The sequence below is a fragment of the Juglans regia genome, chromosome 13, assembly GCF_001411555.2.
Source record: "Juglans regia cultivar Chandler chromosome 13, Walnut 2.0, whole genome shotgun sequence".
Lineage (NCBI taxonomy): Eukaryota > Viridiplantae > Streptophyta > Magnoliopsida > Fagales > Juglandaceae > Juglans > Juglans regia.
In genome coordinates, this window is record NC_049913.1 from 22,592,725 (window position 1) to 22,619,711 (window position 26,987).

At 40.5% G+C, this 26,987-nt stretch overlaps 1 protein-coding gene across 4 annotated transcripts in view; it reads right to left on the reverse strand.

The window, feature by feature from the left end:
- Window positions 1–4,977: 4,977 nt before the first annotated feature.
- LOC108991439 overlaps window positions 4,978–26,987 on the reverse strand; it is a 30,117-nt gene continuing 8,107 nt past the window's right edge. For 2 of the 4 annotated variants that reach the window (XM_035684619.1, XM_035684617.1), the window contains 18 exons: window positions 20,304–20,452; window positions 17,931–18,001; window positions 17,600–17,794; window positions 17,408–17,446; window positions 16,031–16,138; window positions 15,554–15,643; window positions 15,304–15,379; window positions 14,603–14,699; window positions 14,454–14,523; window positions 14,188–14,364; window positions 13,964–14,086; window positions 7,915–7,998; window positions 6,703–6,887; window positions 6,366–6,504; window positions 6,210–6,269; window positions 6,106–6,141; window positions 5,611–5,682; window positions 4,978–5,371 (listed from right to left, as the gene is read on the reverse strand). In XM_035684619.1, the coding sequence (XP_035540512.1) occupies window positions 5,258–5,371; window positions 5,611–5,682; window positions 6,106–6,141; window positions 6,210–6,269; window positions 6,366–6,504; window positions 6,703–6,887; window positions 7,915–7,998; window positions 13,964–14,086; window positions 14,188–14,364; window positions 14,454–14,523; window positions 14,603–14,699; window positions 15,304–15,379; window positions 15,554–15,643; window positions 16,031–16,138; window positions 17,408–17,446; window positions 17,600–17,794; window positions 17,931–18,001; window positions 20,304–20,452 (1,885 nt within the window). In that variant the 3' untranslated portion in view covers window positions 4,978–5,257. The remainder of the gene's footprint in view (window positions 5,372–5,610; window positions 5,683–6,105; window positions 6,142–6,209; window positions 6,270–6,365; window positions 6,505–6,702; window positions 6,888–7,914; window positions 7,999–13,963; window positions 14,087–14,187; window positions 14,365–14,453; window positions 14,524–14,602; window positions 14,700–15,303; window positions 15,380–15,553; window positions 15,644–16,030; window positions 16,139–17,407; window positions 17,447–17,599; window positions 17,795–17,930; window positions 18,002–20,303; window positions 20,453–26,987) is intronic. The other 2 variants (XM_035684620.1, XM_035684618.1) reach the window with 1 other exon arrangement.

The window sequence follows — 26,987 nt, forward strand, 5'->3', positions numbered from 1 at the left end:
GGGTTGGATCTCATCGGCCCCCTCCCAACGGGCAAAGGAGGGGTAAAGTTTGTCATAGTAGCGGTAGACTACTTTACCAAGTGGGTAGAGGCGGAAGCCCTCGCAACAATCACAGCTCGGGCAATAACGAATTTCCTCTGGAAGTCTATAATCTGTCGTTTCGATATTCCCCAAAGCCTCGTCTCCGACAACGGGCGACAGTTCGATTGTTGATATTATCGAGAATGGTGCTCGGAACTCAAGATAAAAGCCAAGTATGCCTCTCCAGGACACCTGCAAGCCAACAGCCAAGTAGAAGCAACCAACAAGACACTACTTAACATCCTAAAGAAAAAGCTAGGAACATGAGGCCCCGAATCTGGTTGGAGTGCTTCTTATGAGCCTCCAACGTCCCAATGGTTGCCTCATTTTGCTTCAGCTCCTCATGAGTGAACTCCAATTCACACTCCAGTTCGGCCACACGCTTTTGTTCATCCGCTAAGGCATCAGCAACCCTAATACTCCTCTCTAAAGCTTCCCAAACAGACTCCAACTCATGCTTCAACTTCGGTGCCTCAGCGCGGGAGCTCTTCCCCTTGGCCAAGAGAAGGCCAGATTGGGTACGAAAGACCTCCAGCTCCTTCCGCTTAGACTCCAAGTCAGCAGCCGCTGAAGTCAATCTGACTTAGAGTCTGTCCGTTTCAACACCCTTCAGCTGGAGCTCCTTGCACTTGAGGTCGAGCTCTAGACTCATGATCTTCATCAGCTCGACCATATCCTTGTTCAGCTTCCTCTATTCGTAGATCTTCTGGAGACAGAACATGTTGCTCTCCCGCAGGGACTCATTCTCCACCTCCATTGATTGCTTCTCGCTTAGCATCTTTTCCCCGCTGAGGTTTAGAAGTTTGTTCAACGCCCTCTGGGTCTTGAGGTCCTCTTCTAGAACCTCTTGCTCTCTGGAAACCAAGTCGACAAACTCCTCGACGGTCTAAGGGGTTAACATCAATCCATCTCGTTAAAAAAAATAAGAATAAAGAATAAAAAAAAAAAAGAGAAGAGGGAAGAAAGGGTGGCCGTGCGGAAGAACGCTCACGTGGGCAAAGAGTGGCTTGAACTTCTGGAGGTATGACTCGAAAAATGTTGTCTGAGCCTTGACATGGCCAGACTCGAAACCCAGTGAAGCCCCTGGCTCGGAAGAAGAAGGGGGCTCGATGGGCACCAAAGGCAAAGCAACCTCGCTCGGAAGGAAAACCTTTGTGAGAGGATCCTGCGAGGGGACTGAGCTCTCACCAGGAGCCCCACCCGCGCAAGAGGGGCTGACACTCAGGGAGGAATCATCCTCCACCACCACCAGGTCGATGTCTTGTGGCAAAGTGGGGGGGCACGGCATCTGGAACTTGGGGCTCCTGGGTGAAACAAACAACCTGACGTAAGGAAAGACGACAAAGGGGAAACAAACGGAATAAACAATCAATGAATAACAAGAGAAACAGAAAAGGAAGGGCCAGTACCAGTATGGTCTCCTCTGGAAGGAGAGTCGATTCCGAAGCTGTCAAAGGGCCTGGCTCGGCAAGTGGATTCGGTACCTGAATAGGTATTGAAATCCCAGAGTGACTCGAGGCTGCGATCCCTGAAGAGCTAGGTCCTTCAACCTCTAATCTGGGAATTGTCCCGTCGGGGTTTTGCTCCATGATCTCGAGGAATATGGGCTCCCATGTGAGTAAAACTCCTTCTTCAGAAAGAGGGACGGTCGGGATCGAGTGGCCTCCAGAATGGGCCAAGTCAACATGCCCGGGAGCAGGGGCTGGAGGATACTGCAGATCGCCCTCAAAGGATGCGTCGAACTCAGCAAGTATCTCCCCAAAAGAGGGTGGCCACACTCTTTGGGGCTCACCCTCTTCGAGGAGAGTCTCCTCGAAGGAAACAAAGGTGCCCGGCGCCTATGCCGACCCGCAAGGTTCAGGGCCCTCAAAGGCCGAGGAAAATAGAGAGGCGACAGCGGCTCCAGCATTTTCTTCTTCTATGGGGCCTGTTCGGGAAGAGCAAAACATGATTATTCACAGCTCAAACAAGAAAAATATGTACATACATGAGTGCCTATGATAACTTACCTCTGGTAGGGCTAACTCCTTGCGCAGGTCGACTAGCCCCCTCCCCAATTCTGACAGAGCCGCCTTTGCGAGCAGCCTGACTAGGCTCTCCCCTGGACTCTACTCGTCGAGAACTCCTCCCCTCCCGCAGAGTAGCAAGCGGTTCTTCGGCAGGAACGGACCGAGGGGGGTGGGAGCCTTCGGTTTAGTACGCTGTCATTTGGAGCGTTCCTCCTTCCTCGGGAGAGGAAGGAGGGGGACGTTCTTCACTGGTCAGGAAAAGTGGACCCGACAAGAAGTCCCTGCCCAGCACGTGGTTACGGGGCAGGAGAACAAGGAAACGACGGATATAGTCATCGTTCAGAAGCGCATCCGTCTCGGACAAGTCAGAATGAGCTAAAACCCAAGACACGACAGAAGCGACTCGGAGCTCCTCCCTCTCCAATAGGGTAATGGCCAACGATTCGGTGGTTGGGACCTTGCCCCACACTGACCGAACAGGGAATTCACCATATTCATTTTCCCCCTTGGGACACTCCCAACCAGTGCCCCTTATAAAGAAGAACCACCAATGCCACTCCTTTATTGAAGAGTAACGTCTCTCCAAAGACGCGAAAAGCCTTTCGGCGGTGTAAGACTGGAAACTGCAGCAGTTCCCATCAAGTCGAGTAATTCTGTACACGCTCAGAAATTCACAAGCGGTCAAGTCAAGGTAATCTTCTAAATCAGACAGAACGAGACGAAAGGCCACGCAACTGGCCAAGAGCAAACGCCAGGCGTTGGGATTAAGTTGTGCAGGGGCAAGTTTCAGGTAGTCCAGGACGGCAGAACGGGAGGCGAAGCCTGATGGAGAACATGTGGGGGTAGAGCGCCACTGCCGGCGCCAGACCTTGGCGATCTACCATGGTAACGCAAGACGATGGAACCTCGACCGAGGTTCCATCGAGGAGTGGGAACTCCCTACAAAAAGTGCGAAGCTCTATCTTGGTCATGAAAGAAACCCATCGATGCCCTGCAAAGTAGTTGAATCAAGATTCATCGACGACCTATTTAGTCATGGTGAAAGGCGAAGAAGAGAAATCGAAGAGACAGTCACGAATGTGCAACGAAGGTATTAGAGAATGAGAAAGGTAATAGACGGAGCGTAAATATAAAAGAGGTGCGGTGTAATAAAATAGCCTTCAACAGTAAAAGAACGTTGCAAAATCTGAAGAGGCACCTCGATAACAGAAAGACGGCGCGACGTTATCACTACATGCGCATAAAAAAAAAAGGGTGAATGAACCGATACCGCGTTAAAAAGAAATGAATCATTTTGAATTTCCAGCCCGCAAGTGTGCTTAAAATTCGCGGGGCACTGTGATGGGGGAAAATCATTGACTTCGGCCCACAACGGCAGAGAGTGAAAAATGCAGGAGTTGGCCCACCGATAGAGCCCAATCCGATCACAGGAGCTCGGGCTAATAAAGTAAAGCCCAAATTGGAAATGGGGCAAACAGATCGGGTCGGGGCAAGAAAGGAGGAGGAAAGTTATAAGGAATGAAAGAATACTGTGTCATGCATCGCCAGACAAAGGGAACGCGGAGCAGAAGCCACATCACATTAAATGCGGCCTAGAGCAGAGGTCACATCGCATTTAATGCAACCCAGAACAGAGGCCCCATCGCATTAAATGCATCCTAGGGTGTAGGGTATGCGGCATTAAATGCGGCCCAAGGCCCGAACAGTGAACAAAGAAGGTCCTGGAGCCATCGCTGCTCGGTAAGAAAACAATGCGAAAGCTGCTCGGCAATGAAATACAAAGGGCGAATCACCCACCCAACCCCAAACACCATCGTGGGAATATCCGACACGGTAAATATAAATAGGGGTCAACCCAACGACAAGTAATAGGTATGAAAAATATACCATTATCCTGGTTCACTTTTTCTAGGTTCCTCACTAGTTCTAGATACTAACTTAAGCATCGGAGGACTAACGGACCACAAGGTCCCTTCTCTCCGTTTTGACTATGCTGGATCATGCGTAGATACCGGGGGTGAGAAGTTGCCCAGGCCCGCGAAATACGACATCAACACTGTCCATATAATAATAGACAATTGACCGCTTGTACCTAAACTTGAAGTTTTAGGTTGCTTTTAGATACTGAGGTATTCTCAGGTCTATTGTAAATAGTAGTGGGAAAGTAATGAAAAATTAATGATAGAATATTGAATAAAAGTGAAAAATATGTAAAAAATAATAATAAAATAATAAATAATAGTGAAATATTCTGAAAATATCCAAATACCCAAGCTAGGCCTTAGTTACATTCACAAAACCAACCATTTTAACTGGAAAAATGAATTTTACTCTTTATAAAATTTGCATGTAAAAACCTCTAGAAGGAATATTATTATTTTTTTAAGAGAAATAATAATTGCAGTCATGAGTATGTAAGCGTCGTGCAATCACATTGAAAAAAGTTAATAAATACGAGATCCACATGAAAAATATTAACTTTTTAATAGTGAACCTCACTCTTTTTCAAAGCCACTGCACAACACTTGCGCACTCCACTACTGCATGTAACATTACTCTTTTTTTAAATTACAAGTCATTTGAACATTTTCAAATCATATTCATGTGTGCATGCTATATAATATTGCATTCTATGCCCGAACTCAAGACAACCAAAGTTAATTGAAATGATTCATATTTAGCAAGATGTGTATGCATATGCAATCTGATTGGATCTACTCAAAATTAATTTTGAAACTTTTCATAAGAGAAATAATTCATGATATTTTAGAGATTTGTGCTTTTTACAAATCTAGAATTAAAACTAAGTATAATCTTGAATCTTGCATTAAGAACAAGTAAAGCTTTCTATACTACCAAATATAATCTTTTGATATGGGATTGAGGCTGTGTTCAAAATTGTTAAATATACTATCGTACAGTTGGGGAAAAACTTATCTAAGATTAGCAATTTTATGAAAGGTACAACTAAGGGCCTAAAAATTTTGGATGAGGGAAAAGAAAACTATTCTATATAGCAACTTTATTGCATGGGATACAAGACAAGGCCTTCTTCTCCTTCATCCGCTCAAAAAGGATGAAAAGGAGAGATTTCCTCTAGGGAGTACAATACCACCAAGAAATGGGGCCCTTTTTCCCAAGAATAAATTAATGATATGCCTGTAAAATTAGTCTCCGAAACCAAATGGTGATTTTCTCCTACTTCCACCTTCTCCATACTGTTCATTCCATTTCCTCAGCTCATTCATGCTTGCAGCATCATAGGCAACCGAAGGCCCGACCTATACAGCAGAATGAGACAATCACTTCATTGTTTATGCAATGTAACTGCCCTTTACAGCAAACAAGCTAGGGATGAAATGAATTGTACAAATACATATAAAGAATGAGGAAATTGATTGTTCGAATATTTCGTAAGAATGGCTTAGTTGGTCATTTTCAGAATATTCATGGACAAAAAGTAATTAAGAAAACATTTGATCCAAACAACAGCAAATACTTGTTAGTAAAGCTCCCCCACCTTGGCTTTTGACTGAATAAAATCATCCAAGCTAAGTGGTCTTAAGACCGGATCTACATCATTTCTGCACTCCTGTAAAACAAAATAATGATATAATGAGCAAAGATTTGAAACATGTTGGAAGTAATGCAGAAAGTAAGTAGCATAAGGTAACCAACATTGTTTCTACGTGTGAATTGTTTGCTTGTGGCTTCACAATTGCCTAAATGGTAGTTTACACTTTACATTCAGGAGTTAAAAGAACCTTTTGTCAGAACAAGACCAAAACACATGTGATAAGGAACAACAAAGAACCATCTCACTCCAATTCAATGGAGGCACAAATAGTGACCACAAGTGAGGCTTATCAGAAACAGATAATTAAATGATAAGCGCATTATGGTGAAAATCGAAGTGTCTTAATTGCTTGTGAAGACAGAAAACAACATAAATTTGAGTAACAATAAATAAAGTATACATTCATGACTGATGCATTTCTAATTGCAAGGTTCATACCTGCATACGCTGTTGAGGTGTGCCTTGTGCCACACACTGGTGGAAATGGGATCTTAGATTGAATCTAAAAAACTTACTCAAGATAATGTCTAAAGGCACCTTACCTCTTTTTCTTCCTCTAAAAGTTCTTGGACAGGTCTATATGCAGCAGCAATACAAAGATTCTGCACCAAAAAACAGACAAACAAACAAAATAAAAAGCAAGTATGAGAGATTCCATATTTCCAAATTCCTTGAAGAAATTTTAACGTCACTCATACCTTCAAATCACTACCAGAGTATCCATCAGTTGCATAAGCAAGTTTGTCAAACTGAAATGCAGATTCTAGATGCTCTTGTGAAAGAAATATTTTCAAAATCTTCTTACGATTTTCAGCATCTGGTAGGTCTACATATATCCTAAATTGCACCAAACATAACTCCATTAGCTACAGTGTTAATTCTGTTTTGCTGCTTATTACTGCAAACTATAACCAAGCAAATAAAGCATGTATGGCTCAAATGCAGAATGTGGGAAGATTTTGACCAATAAATGACAAAACAACCAGCAAAATATAGCCTTCAATCCCAAGAGGATTTCTTACAAATCAATTTTACCTTCTTGGTAAGCGACGTATAACAGCATCATCAAGGTCAAAAGGTCGATTTGTGGCGCCCAGAATGAGGATTCTTTGGCTGTCTTTGGACCTCAATCCATCCCAAGCCGCCATGAACTCATTTCTCATTCTTCTAGTTGCCTCGTGCTCAGAGCCACCACCACGAGCACCAAGCAGACTGTCAACCTATAAAAGAAAACCCAATGTCTAAACAACCAGAGACAAACTATAAAATATTACGCAAGGAGTCAATTTGTGAGACTAAGACAGCGATGCATCACAACAAAACAAAAAAAGTCCATTTATATTTTGTGACCGCACCCTTTTAGCCCAAAACAGACCCCAAATCATAAATAAAAATATTAATGGATTATTGACGAGTCATTATCCCTAAAACTCATATCACAGAACCTAAAAAAAATACTAAAACAGATTCAAGCATTTCTCATGTAATTCTTTCACCACTTGTCGTCACAGTTTAGCGAAATCAAAACTTAAAATAAATTGGAAAAACTTCCAGAAAGCATTTTATAGGGTACGTCCACCACAAGTAGTTAGAGAGGGTGGTTCGACATTCTTTTCTTCACTTGTTTCATCGAACATTGCTCGTTCAGCACCATGTTGTTTATTAATGATAATAACTAATATCCTAACTTTCTCAAACATATAATAAGTAATTTTACTTACAGAAATGTAGAATTAACAAATTTTGAAACTTCCATATCTTCTTAAACTTTTCCCGGCATTTTAGCTAATTTCCTTTTAGCAAAATTACCAATACCTCTTTTAAACAAGTGTATGTATTGCTAATTAGCTGCTTAATCAAAACTTCAGTAATTTGAAATGTGTGCAGTATGACATGAAGATAACGCAGAATATAAAATGACACATATTAAAGACAGCAAAAAGTGTTTCTACAGAAAAATATAGTCAAAAAGTTAAGTTGCTTGGAAGCTAGTGAGGCCCTGCCACCATAGTTTTTGTTAGGGAATAATACACTTGAAAATCCAAAGCCATATGGAAGTTTACCAGCCCATATAAACAAAGTTTTAATTGAGAGCTAGCGTATAATTGGCCACAGGTGCATTCACATAAAATCTCTCTAAAATTATTCTTAGATATGTAACAAAATAAACAGTTTGTTTTTCTTCATCTTTTCACCACAGAAACCAACCTCACCATTTACTGCATGTTTTTCATAATGGAAACTCACCTCATCAACAAATATAATGACAGGAGCGAGCTTGCTGGCAAAGGAGAAGAGAGCCTTGGTAAGCTTTTCAGCATCTCCAAACCACTGTTTTGGTAAAGAAAATAATGTTAGAATATTTTTTGCGCCTAATAGAAAGATCAAACCCCTGAAAGAAACCGCATTTTGTTGCTGGATTCGTATCAAACACCTGTGGGGTTAGAATCTGCAGCCTCTCACCCACCACCCCATACTTGCTAGAGTGCAGGTGCCATATGGGGCTACAGCCCATTGGCAAAACCCATTTGACTCATTCATAAAACTAAAATACTTCTGAAATATGAATAATACTACAAACTACCTATCAAGAAAATGCATAATACTACAAACTAATCGGTTCAAGAATAAAGTCGGCTTCGAAGAGCCAGTGCACAGGTTTGAGTTTTGAGAGCAGCCACTTTCTTCAAAAATAGCTGACAGGTACCATTTCCAATCACTGTTCTCATGGCCCCACTTAAGTGGGACAAACATTTGGTAATGACAAGTAGGGGTGTAATTGGTTTGATTCGATCCGTTTCAGACATATTTTGAAACCAAACCGGTCTAAGTTGTATTGGAATTCTGAGAACCGATACAGACTGATTCATCCAAGAAACCGGAACTTTTGGTTTTTTTTGGTTTCGGTCCATTCCAATTCGATTTTACAAGTGTGATTCAGTTTTGGGCTGTTTTGTTGGGCTAGTTGGTTTTTCTAACCCAAATGAAATTTTTTTTACCCCAACTATGATACAAGTCCCAAACATTATTTTAAAAAACACCATATATATAACCACAAATATTATTTTAAAAAACACCATGGTGTGGATCTCAGAGAAGGTAATGGCACTTACTTCCATCAATGCTTGCTATCACCATCAATCATGATCACAAGGGAGGTAATTCTATCAGAGGCAAAGGCAGGGAGAGGGGGAGGGCAGCAATACTTTGTCGATGAAGCCAAAAATTTGTCTTGGAATGTGAGAAGGTTAAACAAGAGTAAATGATTGCAGGTCAAGAATTTAATCAGGAATGGAAGGCAGTTATGTTTTGATTGCAAGAGACTAGTTGGTTGTTCTGTATAGGGCTCTCGTGTGCAGTTGGTGGGGCAGCCAACATGTGGATTGGTTCTATCTTGGCTTAAATGGGGTTTCCGATTGGATTTTGCTCATGTGGAGTAGGAGGGTGGTAGAAAAAACTAATAAATGTGTGGCAGATTCTCCGTCATGCATGTTCAAAAGTATCGATGACAATTTTGAGTGTACCTTTGCAGAAGTTTGTGGATCTAATGATGATGATACTAAGAGTCTTCTTTGGGATGAATTGGCGGGTTTAAGTAGTCGGTTGAATATTCCATGGTGTATCGGGGGAGACTAACATCATTTGCTATCCAAGTGAGAGATAAGGCAAGATCACTATTCCCAGGCGATGGTCGAGCTCTACATAATTCATTATTGAACAAGGCCCAATAGACATCTCTCTCGTGGAAAGGAAGTTTACTTGCTTAGTAACTGCAATCTGCAACCATGTTCTAGAATTGACAAGTTTCTTCTTTCTCCAAAATGAGAAGCTGAAATCCCCAACAGTTTCTCACAGACGGCTCCCAAGACTTATCAGACCATTTTCCTTTGATGCTTGTTTATGATGATAAGATGCAGAATAGAGAGTATTCAAGTTTGAGAATATGTGGCTGAAAACAAGTGATTTGTGGACAACTTGAAATTGTTGCAGAGGTCTCATAATTTGCAAGGTTCTCCTAGTTATGTTCTCCAAATCATACCGAAATATGCATGCAAAACTGCATTTCAAATTACACAGGAGTTAAAGAAATAAATCATTGTCTACGATTTTTGTATGGATCTCTAATCTGAATTTATAGCTAGCATGAGGTCAAGGACTGTGTGCATTTAGACATTCCACTGACCCCAAAATAGCCAAAACAGCTAAGACAAAAGGAATAGAGGATTAAGTTCTTGACAAAAGGAATATAGCACAATGTATTTCTACTGTGCGTTTCTTTGTATTAATAAATGGTACCCCTTTTGGTTTCTTTAGCACTTCTCGAGGCCTGCAGCAGGAAGATCCCTTGTCATCATTGTGATTTATCATTTTCATGGAAACTCTCAGCAAAATGTTAAAGGCGTTGGTTTAAGGGAGTTTTATTTCATGTTTCTTAGTGGGGGCTAGAAACACTAATGTAACCAATGTATCCCTTCATTTTATGTAGATGATACTCTATTGTTCAGTGAGAATGACCTGAACCATCTTCAGTATTTGTGAAGCTCTAATTTTATGCTTTGAAGTAGTCCCCAGATTGAAGATTAATTCAGTTAAGTTGGAACTGGTTCTAGTGGGTCAGGTTGCCAATGTAGACAGCTTGGAGGGAAAATTTGCTTTGCAAGGTGTCATCCTTCTGTGGAAGTCCGTTATATATGCTCAAGTTAGGGAGGCTTGGGGTGGATGGTGCTCGAATGAGGTACGCGGTCCATATGGGGTACGTTTGTGGAAATACATTAGAAAGGGCTGGGAGACCTTCCAGAGACATGCACATATTGTAGTGGGTAACGACTCTTGTGTCAGATTTTGGTAAAACAAATGGTGTGGTGAACGAAGCCTCCAAGACACTTTCCCTGCCATATTTTGAGCTTGCACGAGCAAAGGATGCAGAGACAGCAGACCTCTTGGAATTTTCTAGTGGCTCCCTCCCCTCAATGGAATGTTGATTTCACTAGGGCAGCCCAAGACTGGGAGTTGGAGGCTATCACAGAGTTCTATGCAATATTGTATTCCGTAAGCATGACCAAGGGTACCATAGATAAGATGATATGGAGCCCTTCCAAAAAGGGTAAATTCACTGTCAGATCATTTCACAGTTTTAACGAGCCCAGGAATGCCCACATCCCCATGGAAGAGTGTTTGGCAAACAAAAGCTCCTACAATAGCAGCTTTTTTTGTTTTGACAGCATCACTGGACAAAATTCTCACCATAGATAATTTAAGGAAACATCAGGTACTAGTGTTGCATGTGTAAGAAGAATGGTGAATCAGTAAATCATTTGCTGGAGAGGCCTCCGAGGTAATTCACAAGTTGCAGCAATTTGGAAAATGGTTCCTATATGTATCTATTGGTGTATTTGGAGGGAGTGAAATGATAGAATCTTCGAAAACCACAAGAGAACAATGGAGGAGCTGAAATTTTTTTCTTTAAAACATTGTTCTTATGGGTGGGGGCCATTGTTTGTAACAAACTAAATGTTCATGACTTTTTACTATCAATTGTAAACTCTAGTTAGATATTTCTCATGTATACTCCCTATGTATTTGGACTTTGCCTATTTTTAAGAATAAAACTTCTTGATTACCGATCAAAAAAAAAGGTGCCATCCTTACCAATGAAGTATTTGGTCTTCCATTAGGAGACACATTTACAACAAAAGCAGTTTGGGATGAGATTATTGAAAAGATTAAGAGGTGGTTGGCCAAATGAAAAGGATGCATTTTTCCCAATTCCCAAGGGGGTACGATCACTTTGAATAAGAGCACTCTTTCTAACCTACCCACATATTTCATGTCACTATTTCCGCTTCATTCTATCCTTGCTTTGCGCATTGAGAAGATACAAAGAGATTTCCTCTGGGGTAATTTAGCAGATGAATTTCGTAAGTTGGGACAAGATTTGTTCTCCAGTTTCTGAGGGAAGGTTGCCAGGTTGGGGATCTGTAATCTGCAATTATTCAACGAGGAAACTTTTGGGAAGTGGCTTTGACATTATCAAAATAAAATAGGAGACTCTGTGGAGAGTAGTAGTAGATTCCAATTATGGATGCACGCAGGGTAGGTGGACTCCAAAGGATGTTCATCTGGATCAAGATATGGATATCCGGAGAAGCCCGGATCCAGGAATATATCCAGATGCGGATATCCAGCTCGGGGTATAAATCCAGATTCAGAAATGTATTTAGATCCGGGCGGATTTGTGGATATCCGCCCAGATACCCGGGTTTTTATTCCTAAAAAAGACCAGTTTTTTAAAAAATTGAAAAATAAAAATAGAAATGCAAACAAAAACTATAATATCAGAAAAAAATTAAATGTGAACAGAATTGTCTCTAGCTCGATCATCATCACTTAGCTTTACTCTCCCAGATCTTCAACCTTTGTTAAAATGTTCACAAATATGCTGCTTGTTTATATTACAGCTTATGAATCTTTCCTAATTTTCTTAATAATCAACTTGCACAGATGAATTCATTCATCCATTCAGTTTACACTTCACTACAGAATTCTCATTTATGTTTCTCTCTGTTTTTCTCGCTTCCCAAACAACAATCAAGAATCTTGATTTCTTCAGTATAATCACACACAAACCTGAGCATTCACAATGATTCTCTTTTAAATTGGTAGTGCAGCCCAGGTACTCGCAAGAGGATCCATTGGCTGCTTAATTATGGCTATGACAGTATTGCTTAGGGCGAAAGGATAGAGAACTACTGATAATACCACTACCAGCATGAATTTTCATATAATTCCCCTTTCACTCTTGTAAATGTTAAAACCTCATGGGTCGTCTTCAATTAATACAGATTTATTAATTATTTATTTTTTTAAAAAAATTATTTTTAAGTTTTTATTTTCTTAAAAAGACGGCAGGTAATATTTTTAAAGAAATGGATAGAGGGTATTACCCCTATCTGTTGACGGATCTGCTATCAGCCCGGGTGTAGGGCAGAAATCCAGATACACCCGGATGGATACCGGATCCGGTTTTCCATTTCTAGAAAGCGGGCCGGATACCTGGCCCGGATATCCGAATTTCCGGGTTTCCGGTCTGCATGCACACCACTAAGGCGGAGTACAAATGAAGTGCATTGACTGGATTGCTGGATTGGGGTAGGCCTATGGAAGAAGAGTTTTTCTACTCATCACCATACACCACACACCTACTAAGGGAAAAAAATATAAAAAGATAAAAAAATAAAAGCAGGTGTCTGGTGTAGGGACGATGAGTAAAATTTTTCATGGAAGAATATTAGGAGAGGTTGTGGGAAGTTTTCTAACCATATCAAATTTGAGGTGGGAGATGGATCCAGAATTAGATTCTAGCTTGATCTACAGTGTGGAGATAGGATTCTAAAAGAAGTCTTCCTGGTGGTGTATGGTGTTGCTAGTGTTAAGAATGCTTTGATGACGGACAACTTGGAGATGCTGAGTAATGTCATTCAGTGGAATAATAGCTTCATCAAAGTGGCACAAAACTGGGACGTTGATGCCTTAAGTGAGTTCTTTAATATGCTATACTCCAGTAGGCTTCGAAGAGGAGAAGAAGATGACAAGACTTTTTGGGCTGTCCAAGAGAGGGCTTTTCAGTCTGTTCTTTATATAATGTATAATCAGTCCTAATGTCAACAATCAACTACCATGGAAGAGCATTTAGCGGACTAAGGTTCCATTAAGAGCAGCTGTTTTTACTAGGACAGAAACACATGGGAATATTCTCACAACAAACAACATAAAGAAAGTTATGCAGTTGTAAATGACTGGTGTTGCATGTGTAAGGGTAGAGGAGAGTCCGTTGATCATCTCTTGCTTCATTGCAATGTTGCAAGAGCACGATGAAATGGCTTCTTCAGGCAGGTCAGATTGGTTTAAGTCATGCCTAGAAGTATTGAGGAGTTTTTCTATTCTTGGAGAAGACTAGGTGGCCGCCCACAAATAGTAGCAATATGAAAGATGGTCCCTATTTGCTTCATTTGCCGTGTTTGGAATGGGAGAAATAATAGGACCTTTGAGGAATATGATCGGACGATAGAGGCACTCAAGATAGGTGTCTCTGTATATCTCCTGTGTCCTAGAGTTGCGCCTCTTGCGCTTATCAATAAAGAATTATTACTTAAAAAATAAAAAAGGAATAGTGCATCCAAGGATGGAAGAGTGATGAAGTGGAAACTACAATACCGTAAGATCATAATAAACACGGCTAGTGGTTTGATCCTAAAAGAGCGAGTATAATAGAATCAGCAACTCCTTTTCTGTGTACCTTCGAAGTAAGTGTTGAACCAGTTATACTGATAAAGTTGGCCCCCGCTTCTGTGGCAAGAGCCTTGGCGAGAAGGGTTTTCCCAGTTCCAGGAGGCCCAAAAAGCAATATTCCTTTGCAAGGCTGACAAAAGCATCCACAAATCAGACAATGGGAATGCAAACCACAAACCCAAACTAACCTTGACCAAAATGCATTACAAGTGACAAAGTCATAAAAATTACCCTCAACAGGTTTCCTTGAGAGAAAAGCTCTGGTCTCCTCATTGGAAGAATGACAAGTTCCTTCAGTGCCTTCTTTACATCTTCTAGAGCACCTATATCATCAAATTTGACACCAATTTCACCAGGTGGAACCACTGCAGAAATAAAGTTGCTTTCGTATTCATCCTTCACAATGTTCTGTAATAATTTGAGTGTTAGAGGTGTACACGATATACAAAGCCTTTAATATTTCAACTTGCATATTCAATGTAAATGATAAAACATGCCTTAAAACTTTGCAAGGGCTTTCGAGATAATTCTTCTTGCTCCTTCAACCTCAAAATTGCCATTTCAAGGCTTCACACACAAAAACAGCAATCAACTTCAAGGTTTTGTAAGAAGTTATATTATCTTTGGCAATGAAAAGAAAGTACACCTTTCACGTGGAAGATGCAACCTTCCACCTTTTACTGATGGAAGCTGACAGTGAGACAAGTAATGATTTTTAGCCCAGCCAACAACTTTCTCTGCTTCTGCAAGCGAAATCGATAATGATGATATTCAGATAAAACTACTCCTTCACAGCGAGACAGCAATGACCATCCAAGTATGTAAAATAAGCAAGCCAACATTCTCTAATTTTTGCTAGATAGAAATACACGACATAAACATCTATTTTTTAAATTCCTTGTTTTATGCTTTTGAGGGAAAAGAGGGAGAGAATTGAAGGCCATCTCAAGTACTAATTTCATAAGATCTTGCACATCCCAACTACTATTTCTTCTCTTAGCATATCCTAACAACTTGGAATCAGCTAATAGATCTTTCTCCCCAATTAACTCTACTGATGATGAGGACCACCTACCTTCATTACACATGAGCAAGCCATTTTTTGACAATTTTTCCTCGCTGCAATTAACGTGGTGCTGCATCTAATTTTCATACTTACATTCATCTCTTAAATTATATTTTACTGTATTAGCACAAATATATCTAATAGTTTTACTTGAAGATTCTCATGATTGTTGAGAAAACTTTACTATTTGGTATCAACAATATGATATTTGCACAGGGAATATAACAATGCACGTTTTTAACAAACAAAAATTACAAATCGTTGTCATTCTAGTTTCTTACTTCTTTTTGTCAACATCACGCCATCTATATTTACATTCAATAGATCCATGCATGACAGCTCATGGTCCTCAAGAACCTACATTCAGAACTTCAGCAGTAAGTCCCATTGGTCAAATAGGTTCAGTAGCATAAAAAACTGTAGGCACTAAAAATTTAAACCATTCAGAATAGAAGATGTCATTGTCATAGCAAGTACATATTTATCCAAAATACCAACTTTTGCTCAAAACAACTTTAGCTAGCCCCATACCCCATGCAACTCATTCAAACTGCTCCGTGTTATCACAATCCTCCTGTCTTCTTCAATCTGTTTATTGAATGTTCTAAGATTATCTTCCTCCTACAAAAATCAAGGATAATAATAATTATGAAAATCGCCAAAACTAATTTGTGGCTTGCAAGAACCAGTTAGAATAATAAGTTACAGCAATAAATGAATATATATCAAAGCACAAAAGAACCTAAATGGTGTGCTAAACAAACCCATGCTCTCCTTCCCAGTAGACACTCAATGGACTAGCAATCCCAAAACCAAAAGTTTGACTCTACTAAGAGGAAGCTCAACTCCAAGTGTCCCCCTACTCCTTACACATCAACAGTAACATAATGCAAAGAAAGAACAAAAAAAGCAAGCTACGAGTAACAAAACATCATTACAATACTTCACAAGCATATTACACAGGCTATTTCATTCTCTGGTATGTTCAAGAATAAGTCAAACATTTACCTTGGGCGGATATATGCAGAAAACATTATTGAAGAGCTTATACATTTCGTTCTTATCAGATCTCTTCGTTGCCTTAAGACCCTCAGTAAGATGCTTTAAAGGGAAAGGCTGGAAAGTAAAGGTAAGTCAAATTCAATATTACAACAATAATATGACAGGTACCCATAACAACAACAAGAGCAATCAATAGTACCAATGATATAAGTGGTTCACAGAACATAATCAGAATTTCTAACATGTATTTTAAGAAGAAAGTGGTGTAAATAAACCATCTATATAAAAGAAACATGGGTCTGTACACTGGAAAGTTACGAGTCAAACAGTTATTAGTTTTTGTTACGTCAACATAATCTGCAGCCAACCAAGTACTCCACTTAATTCAGAACATACAGGCCAATAGAATACGAGATCCTAAACCTGTCTCTCAGAATAAATGTCTATATGTAGTAGTGTACTCCTTGTTTTCCAAACATTATCTTTTTCCCCTCTTGAACTAACATCCCATTTGCTATGTGTGCCACGAACTACCAATTTTAAGATTCTCAAACTGCCAAAAAATCACAACATACCAAAAATTTGCAATGTATGCCCTCGTTGAAATTTGATCATCTAGATAGTGGAAAAATAGGTGAAATGGAAACAATCTTGAAGGACGGATCTTATCAGGAGGGTGCCACTACTGGTAGTGTGGGACGACCCTTACCAAAAAAATATATATATTTATAGGTTAGGAGTACAGTGTGTAATTTCACCTTTTTCAAACTACTTGCCTATGCCTAACAAATAGTAACATATTTGGTCACATTTGGAGACAGGCTTTATCTTGGCAACCACCTACATTGCAAAGGCTCCCTCGTAATCTGTTCCATGTGTTTGAGTAAACCCTTAGCCACTATCCTGACCTTTTCCTCCTTTCTCCTATAAAGCTTGCCAGAAATGGGCAAAGAAAAGGTGCATGGATAATATAAAAAAAAAATCTGTTCTGTATAAAGTAAGATTAGTTTTATTATTACTTTCAAAGAGACTGCTGAAAGGGAATAGTTGTCACAAGAATATGTGCGCCATGCAATATGCCCACAAAACATATCTTGACAGATGCTCAGGAGTGCACTTCCTAGTACTATCAAAACCATTGAACTTTTTAATAGAAGTGTAAAGCAAATACCACTGTAAGGTTAAAGACACATTCTTCAAATGTATTCTATATGGAAATTTGAGAAGCCAGGATGTGCACAAATTATTACAACAATTGAACCATTTAATGAACACTATAAAAGGGTCAGAGATCTGTGATAGTTGAACATGAAAAATCGACAATCTATCTCTTTAAAGAGTATGTCTCCATTGCAGAGTGTTCTTAAGGATAGAAAGCATTACCAACTTAGCAAGGCGCCCAAGATTTGGGAGTATCATCGTCTGTCAAGAATCATGTAGAGAAAAAAATAAGAAAGTATCGCCAACAACTTATGAACAGGTTTGAAAAGACAAATAATGCCCTCAATATGCGCATTTGTAGATATATATATATATATATAAGTTGACAATTAACATTAAACTCATAAAGCTTACAAATTTATCCTTCTCCTTCGACCCCGATTCAACTATGTTCTGCCCACAGATTAGAACAACTGGACCTGATAATGAGTCAAACATTCCCTGCACCTTAAGGACAAACTCCTTACGATTTGACTTGGGAACTGCTCTAGACAACCATTCAGAAGAGTCTGGAATATAGACAATGAGGGGTTGCATGGATCTCAAAACCTAAAAACAAATCAAAAGTGAACATCTGTTGTTTAGGAGGCATTGCCTGAAGCATCATCACATTTGATAGAGTTTTTTGTTGTTTTGTTGTTGTTCACAACACATTAGAGATGTCCAGCATATATTGACAGTATACCTCGCACAAAGCCTCTATTGCGACAAAGCAATCTTCTATCTGTGTGTCAAGATCACGCTCTATCTCCTTAACTGTAAGTGAAAAAAATTGTCACTTCTTTAGGATGAAATGAGCATATACACAGGCTAAAATTGACACACATATCAGAAGGTTATCATCAACAAGGCATTGCTGCTGCTAAAACTTTTAACAAAAATTTAATCCAGTATTAGAAACCTCATTTTTGGGCCAATTAGTTCAACATTTTTTATATGAAGATAAGTTCTATGAAGATAAAACTGAAAAAAAAAAAGAAAAAGAATAAAAAAAGGTCCTCTATCCAAGTACACATTGAGTATACATCAATCAAGGATTGGTCTTATCTGCAATAGTTAATAAATCAATTGAGATCATATATGAAATAAAATTATAGCTAATTCTGTAACCTAATATCATAATTAGAGTACCGTTGCAGTATAGATGTCAATCCCCATTACTGTTACATGATTATTATTGTTGTTGTTAATGTTGTTTTATGTTTTATGATTAATGTAACCTATCGAGGATATCTAGATTGCCCACGAATTCACACTTATCAATACAAAGTAGCTAGGTCTACCATTCTGTCAAGCAATGGAGTGGTTAACCTCAAAACTTCAACCAAATATATCTTTTTCGCCCCTGCTGGTTCGAAAAGCTCCAACTAGCAGGAAAAAAAGGGTAAAAAAAAGCGTGGAGCTAAAGCTGAAGGAACATAAATAAGCAGTCATCCAATAGTACAACTTAATGAAAAAGAAAGCTTTCAGTTGCTCCATTGGACTGGTGTTGTCTACAAAGCTCCAATTGTTTCCCCTTCCATATCTACATCAAATAGATCGGGACAATTCTCCTCAAGATCCAGCTGCAAACAATATCATATCTTCCATTCCCGCATGCTAATTAACCTGTCACCTGCCTAGGCACCACCCAGTCTAGCCCAAAGAGACCAAGAACTGAATGCCACATAGTTCTAGCTATCACAGCGGATGGGGAAGACAACATGTGCAGGGCCATGTCCAAGAGGGGTGTTAGAAGTCAAGTTGTTCTATTGTGCATTGATCCCTTGTGATAGTACTGGCTTTCCATGGAAGCCCATCTGGCCAATTGACACCCCTCGAGAGTGACTTTCTGTGTTTGGATGATTGCACTAGGGAAGACCCTTACATTGAAAAACCTACGGAGGATATATGTCATGCTAATGAAGTGGAGTTGTGTATGAGGGATGGGAAGACTATGGATTACTTGTTACTATAAATCATATACGTCTTGTGTACTTGGGCTATGCCTCATTTACCTATGAATAAAGGTTTTTGATTACCTATAAAAAAAAAAAAAAAAACTATAAATCGAGAATAAAATTAGTTAAAGAGATTCATCTTCCAATTATGTGCCACTCTGATAAAGTAAACTTCCGATCAAGAGGACCGACTTCAAAATTTTGAAGCTGTAAATGATCAAGTGTGGATGCATCCTTGGCCCGAGCAATGCAGAATACATTCGAAAATTCCCTTTAAGAGGCTACTCTATACACCACACATCATGCCAAAACTTTATGTTGGACCAATTGCCCACCTCATATCTGGTATATTGTGAGAACTCCCCCAACCCCTTTTGATGTTGTTCCATAATCCAATCCCATAACACCTAATCCCACATTGTGAAAAGGAATGACTCACATAGAGTGGGTAAGTTATAAAGGTAGTCATGGGAGGTACAGCTCACATTCACAACTTACTAGGTGAAACGCGGCTTTATAAGTGAGGTCTTGGAAGGTCCAAATTGATTAGTCTTTTTGGGATACGGTATCAAAACCACCTAGTAAGGGCAGCCATTGGATACTAGGGCACCATATATATGGCCTTGACAAGGGCGTCAGGAATTTAAGAGGGGGGATTTCCAATGATATGGTCCCAACCATACAGGCCAGTTCTTAATCGGCTCAATTTGGTTCTTTATCCTTTTTTTTTCAAAACCGACTAGACCAGTTCAGTCCTCAGTGCGCTGAGACCAAACGGAATTGATCCTAAGGCAAAAGTCCAGCCCCACGTCTAGAAAGTATCAACCCATCCTAGGTATATAGTGCAACCCTCATGTGCATGAAATATAAGCTCATCCTAGGTATGTGTGATTATATAAGCTCCCTCCAAGCCCATTAAATTCTTTGTTTAGCCCAGGGCCCCCATATCCACATAAATAAATAATAAAAATAATAATAGTAATAATTCCTGTCATTAAAAGATGGGATTGTCGTCGACTGTTTGTTCCAAAGAAGGGATAAACTCCATCCACATTGAACTCAGATAAATTCCAGCCAGAGAAAAATAATTTTTTTTTATAAGTAATCAGGAAAGGTACCATCTATCCAATAAATCGAAGGTTTTGAAGACTCTTCTTTGAGTTTCTCCTCCTCTTCATTAGAGTTCCTTTCACAAATATCCAAAATGACAGCAACACGATCACCATTCACCTCATATACCTCCCCACGTTGACCATTTGATAAAGGCCTGCAAACATGCCAGACTTTGATTAGTGACTGTAAGATAGTACTATTATGAATGTACAAAAATAACGTAACCACAATCTAACTTCAAGTATTTATCTGTTATGCTGATTTCAAATCTTCAGGTTCCAACTAGTAACATTTTTTCGTTTTGATAAGTAAACAATTCTATTAATAAGAATAGGCATAGCCCAAGTACAAGATGGTATATAAGAGTTAACACCTATCTAGGAGGAAGAAATGGAAACAAGAAAATTAAGGCCATCGAAATCAACAGCTTTGGCCCACAAAAACAAAGTTCTAACGAAAAATAATCAAGCTCCTCTAATGAGTGGTCATTGTCCTCAAATGTCCGTTCATTACGCTTTTGCCATACACACCACAGAATACAAATAGGTACCATCTTCCACATAGCTGTAATTTGTGAAATTCTGCCTAGATTTGTCCAACTAGCCAAAAGCTCAACCACTGTGGTAGGCATAACTCAGGCTAGCTCTAACCGTCTGAATACATCTTCCTATAATGCTCTAGCAACCTCACAATGCAGTAGAAGACGATCCACAGTCTCGCCATTGTAATCACCATGCATTTCCGTAAGTTATTCATCGTCAAAATCTTACCCAAAGAAGTTGTCCAAGCAAAGAACGCCGCTTTGGGAGGCACTTTTTTCTCCAAATCCTTCTCCATGGAAAGTGATTGTTCGGCAATTGTGTGAGAGACTTATAGAAAGAGCAAACCGAGAATATACCTTTACATGCAGGTACCCACCACAATGTGTTAGATCTTTGAGGGCTCAATTTTATGGAGTACAAGAGTCTAAAGAAATCATCAAAACTATCAACTTCCCAATCTTGGGCCGCCCTAGTAAAGCTCACGTTCCATTGGACTAGGTCACTAGATAACTCCATGAGTTCACCCACTGAAGCTTCTTTCTCACCTACAATCCTAAAGACTAAAGAAAATGAGTCCTTGAGGGCATTATGTCCACATCATAAGTCGTACCAAAATTTTATTTTTGAGCCATCTTCCAGCACAAGTCTAGTGTGACGAGCAAAAACCCATCACCCTCGTCTAATATGCCTCCAAACTCCCACTCCATACGCCCCTTGTACCTCCCTAGTGACGCACCTCCCCCACATACCTCAATACTTGCAGTCAATCACCGACTTCCATAAAGCTTTTGGTTCCTTTTTGTATCACTACAACTATTTCCCAAGAAAGGACCAATTGAAAACCCTCAAGTTTCTAATATCCAACCCACCAGAAGAGATTGGGGAGCATACCTGATCCCCCTTAACCAGGTGGAATTTGAATTCATCCCCTAGACCACTCCAAAGGAAATTACGATGAAGTTTCTCAATACAGGTCGCCACACTCGCTGGAATTGGGAATAAAGATAAAAAGTAAGTTGGTAAATTTGACAGGGTGCTCTTGATTAAGGTCGTCCTGCCACCTTTCGACATGTACAATCTCTTCCAACTTGTCAATCTATGTTCAATCTTCTCACTTATTGTATCCCAGATAGGTATGGCCCTTGAGGCAGCCCCCAGAGGAAGACCAAGGTAATTCATAGGAAGAAATGAAACCTTACATTCAATAGTGCTAGCCAGCAGCTAGATGTTGTGAACATTACCAACTGGAACCAATTCTGACTAGGCTAAATTCACTTTCAAGCCGGATACAGCCTCAAAACAGAGTAGAAGTCCCCTCAGTTCTCGAATCTGGCTTTGTTCTGCCTCACAAAATATTAGAGTATCACTGTGAACAACAAGTGAGAAATGTTAAGAGTATCACCGACCGAAAAAACCAGCCACAAAACCACTGTTAACCAAGTCTGAGATCATTCTACTAAGTGCCTCCATGACAATGATAAATAGGAGTGAGGACAAAGGATCCCCTTGTCTTTAACCACGAGAACTGTTGAAAAAAACCCACCGGACTATCATTCACCAAAACTGAGAACTTCGCCATTGATATGCACCACCTGATCCATGAGCACCATCTCTCTCCAAAGTCACACCTCCCAAGCAAGTAAAGTAGGAAATCCCAATTGGCATGATCGTAGGCCTTCTCCATATCCAACTTACATAAGATACCCAAGTAGCCAGATTTTAATCTACTATCTAGGCATTCATTGATGATGAGAATTGAGTCCAAAATTTGTCTACCCCTTACAAAAACATTTTGGGGTTTCCTAATGATCCCGCCGCAAAGCCTCCCCAAGGCGATTACCTTGGAAATAATCTTGTACACCTCATTCACAAGACTAATGGGCATATAGTCCTTCACCTCCAATGCCCCAATCTTCTTGGGAATAAGCGCAATAAAAGTGGAGTTGAGACTTTTCGCAAATTTTCCAACCGAAAAAAATTTCTGGAACACCTTCATTAGGTCCTCCTTCACCACATCCCAACATGATTGAAAGAATCCCAAAGAAAATCCATCTAGACAGGTGCTTTGTCTTTGACCATCCTCCTCACCACACCATGAACCCCCGTCTCCTCGAAGGGCCTCTCCAGCCAAGAAACATGTTGCTGCTCATGGACTCAAATGCTAGTCCATAAAGCTTGGGCCTCCACCCCACCTGTTCGGTAAGCAAATGTTCAAAGAAACCAGCAATATGGTCTAGAATCACAGGGGCCTTCATGCAAACAACACCATTTATGTTTAGCATCTCAACGGTATTACATCTCAACGGTATTAGTTCTCCTATGAGAATTGGCCACTCTATGGAAAAACTTTGTGCTCCAATCTCCTTCCTTCAACCACAATACTCGTGATTTTTGGCGCCAAGAGATCTCCTCCAATAAGGTAACCCACTCTAATTTTGAAATTAACTCAATCTTCTGAGAGAATTCTTCCATAGAAAGCACCCGACCCAATAGGTTCACCTATATCACTAAAGGATTGGGCATTCCAAAGTTTTAAATCTTTTTTCAAAACTTTCAGTGAAACTAGGGGTGCCATGAATCTGGTATGAGGACCACCATTTCTTGACCCTCTTGACAAAACCTAATGTTTTTAGCCACAAATTTTCAAATTTAAAATACTAAGCCCCTCCTTGAATACCACCACAATCCAGCAAGATAAGGAAATGATCAGAACAGAAGAAAGAAAGTCTCTTTTGACATAGCTCCGAATGGTGCATTTCCCACTCTGAGGAGACTACGTTTGGGTGTCCAACTACTCTGAGGTACTCTTGATAGTTCTTGTACGAAAAGAAACTCTCTTTCATCCAAATGAGTATTTGAATATTTGTAAAACACTTCCAACCCATGTGACTCTACTGTTTCGAACGAAGGACTCAACGGAAAAAAAAAAGTCTGTGGTGGCTTGCATGTATGCAACGGAGAGGGTAGTTTGCGTGTGTGCGACGGAGAGGAAGATAGAGGTTTGCGGTGGCTAGGTCTGCGAGAGGTGGCCACCGGTGTGAGGTGGTGGAGGTGCGGTGGCCTGGGTGGCCACGTACGGCGGCGCAAGTGGAGAGAAATGGGTTTCACCCATTTTGGTTGGGTTACCACAGGAGACTTAACGTTGTGCATGGGGGAGATCGGTGGTGGTTGGGGGAGTCGTCGGCGTGAGGGGGAGTTGCTAGTGGTGGCAGTGAGAAGGGGCGGCGCACAGCGGCGTCGGGCTGGGCTCAAAACCCATTTCGGGCGTGGGGTGAATCGGGCCAGAGGAGAGAGAGAAAGTGAGGAAAGAAAAAAAAATTTACTATAATATTTATCACTATTATATATATATAAATAAAATCATTATAATATATATCACTATTATATATAAATTAAAAACAAAATCATTAAAATATTTATCACTATTATATATAAAAATAAAATAAAATCACTATAATATTTATCACTATTATAAAATCACTATAATAAAATCACTATAATATTTATTACTAAAAAGAAAATCACTATAATATTTATGGGATTCTCACCTTTTTCAACTATCTATCCAAAAATCAACAACTCAACATATTTCACACATCCAAACAACTCAAAATACTCTCAATGGGACCCACAAACTCATTCCAATCTCTACTCATAACTATTCACAAACATTCTCAACACTTCTCAGGTATTCTCACTACCCAAACGTAGCCTAAGAATCTGTCCAATCGAGACCACGTTTGGTTGTTAGACCATGTGTATGTTCCACCCATAAGAGGAATATCCACCAATCCCATATAGAAAATACACTCCGAGAATTCCATCATTGTTGGCCGTAACCTACTTTCTCCCAAACGTTCACTTGGGAATCTTATAACATTAAATTCGCCACCACTGTACCATGGTAGGTCCCACCAGCTATGAACTTCAGCTAAAACATCCCATAACAGTCTTCTATCGTTGTCCAAGTTCGGCCCATAGATACCAGCAACGACCTACATGAAATTATCTTCTACACTCTTAAAGGAGCATGCCACTATGTACTCCCCGAGGTACTCCTCCATTTTCTCTACCACCATTTTGTCCCACATAACTAATACTCCTCTTGAAGCCCCAACTGATGCAAGGAAAGCCCAATCCATGTATAGACAGCTCCATAAGCTTCAAACAATACTTCTTGAAATGACTTTCAACTTAGTTTCCTGCAAGCACACAAAGCAAGTTTTTTATCCGAAGTCTCTTATTACTTATTAGCCTCATTAATCCCTCGGACGTTCCAAGATACAATCTTAGGCTTCATAAAGAAAGTAACGGCCCCCTCCCTTTGGATCTTTCTCTGCTTGAGCTGCCCTCGTAGTTAATAAACCATGTTAATCTCTTTAGTTCCCTCTATTTTTTTATCCTGATTTCTTAATCTAGTCGCGTCCAACTTCAATGGTAGTAAGCGAAGCCATGAATTGCTCCTCAAAACCCTCATATTCAAGCCCCACACAGTGTTGGATTTCTGACACCTTATGTAATACCCAATCAGAAGCACTAGGCTAACCCGGTAACAGATAGTTTAGGGGGTGTGGGCACCCCGACCATGTCAATCTCGCCCCGACTTGCCCACTGCGACTCCATTGGAACCCTCATCTCCTCCTTAGCAAAGAGAGACTTGCAATCCTCCTAAAAGAAGCCTTGCGTAGGCACTAGCATCTGTAGGGCCCCTACATCAACACCCCCATCACTCCCAACCTCTGTACACAGCACTCGGGCCCCATCCTCCTGCTAAAAACCCTTCATCGGCGAGGATGCCACCTGAAAACCCTTCATCGGCATTGTCTATCCATGTTGTGCCAAAGATCCGACGCTTCGTTGTGAGGGAACGTCGGCAACCATTTCTAGTTCAGTTGTCGTCGCCTCCTCCACCATCGACTTCACCATCGGAGCCTTTGTCAAGGGTTCCTCGGCCGGTCGCGAGTCTATCGGAGCCTTCTCCGGCAAGGTTGCCTAGTTCCCACTGGTGGAAGGCCCTACATCACCACCCCCTTTGCTTCTCCACAAGGGATGGGTCCCGATCTATTCCTTCCCTCTATTTTGCCCCATGGGCTGAGGCCAAGGGAGCGGCCCATTCTTTGCCCAGCCTTCAATTGCCCATCAACTTTCAAAGGCCCAAATGAGCCACTTGCCTCCAAGCCCATTCGATTAACACTTGACTGATTAGGACCATTTGCCTCCAAGCCCAAGCCCAAGCCCATGCCATAATTTCCCTCAACGCACCGTATTAATGAGTCCACTTTCTCCTGCAGTGCCATCAAATGTGATTTCATAACCAGGAGTGTTATGTGCACGCCATCCTCTGCCAGAACGACATTGAACATGCCACCACCTCCTTTCCACTGAGTACTTGTTGTACCAGCTATGAGGAAATTTTCTAGTCCCATAGTCAGTGTCTTACGGTGTCTCCTCTCTTAGCTGCCATAACACCCATTTATCCACCCTTGTTCCGCTCACGAGACTGCACCAGCACCATTTTCTGCACCAAGGCCTCCCTGTATGATCAAGTTTGCTGTTGATTCACCGCCGCCAACAACCTAAAAAACACCCCACCTTTGTGACGACTCCTATTTCCTCCCTCTTCAGCAAACTCCCACAACGCCTCCGCCATCCTCCTCCATCCCTAGCCCTCCCTCTCTTCTGGTATAAATATAAAGTTGCGTCTACCACCACCAATGTACTCCACTAAAGCCATGTAGCGACCGCGAGCATTTGAACACCTCTGTGCAATGAAGCTTTCGTTCCCCTCCCTTGCCATGGTGTAAAAATCTTTTTTTTTCGCCCTTCAAGCAATTCTCCAGCATTTTGGCATACCGTTGCACCGTGGACATCCCCAGCCTCATCTCTTTCACTACCTTCCAGCTCCTCTCAGTGATAAACATATAGCTTCCATCCTTCGACAATGCAAACACTTTTGATTCTATCACTAAGGTTGCAGTTGGATGTTGAGGTGATCTCAGATAATCTGAGTTGATTTGTAAATCGTAGTGATTTGTGGGTCCCATTAAGATGTGTTTGAATGTAAATAAGTTGAAATATGTGTTTGAATATATGAAGTAAGTTGAAATGGATGCAACTTTTCTATGGGAGGTTGAAAAAGCAATGGGT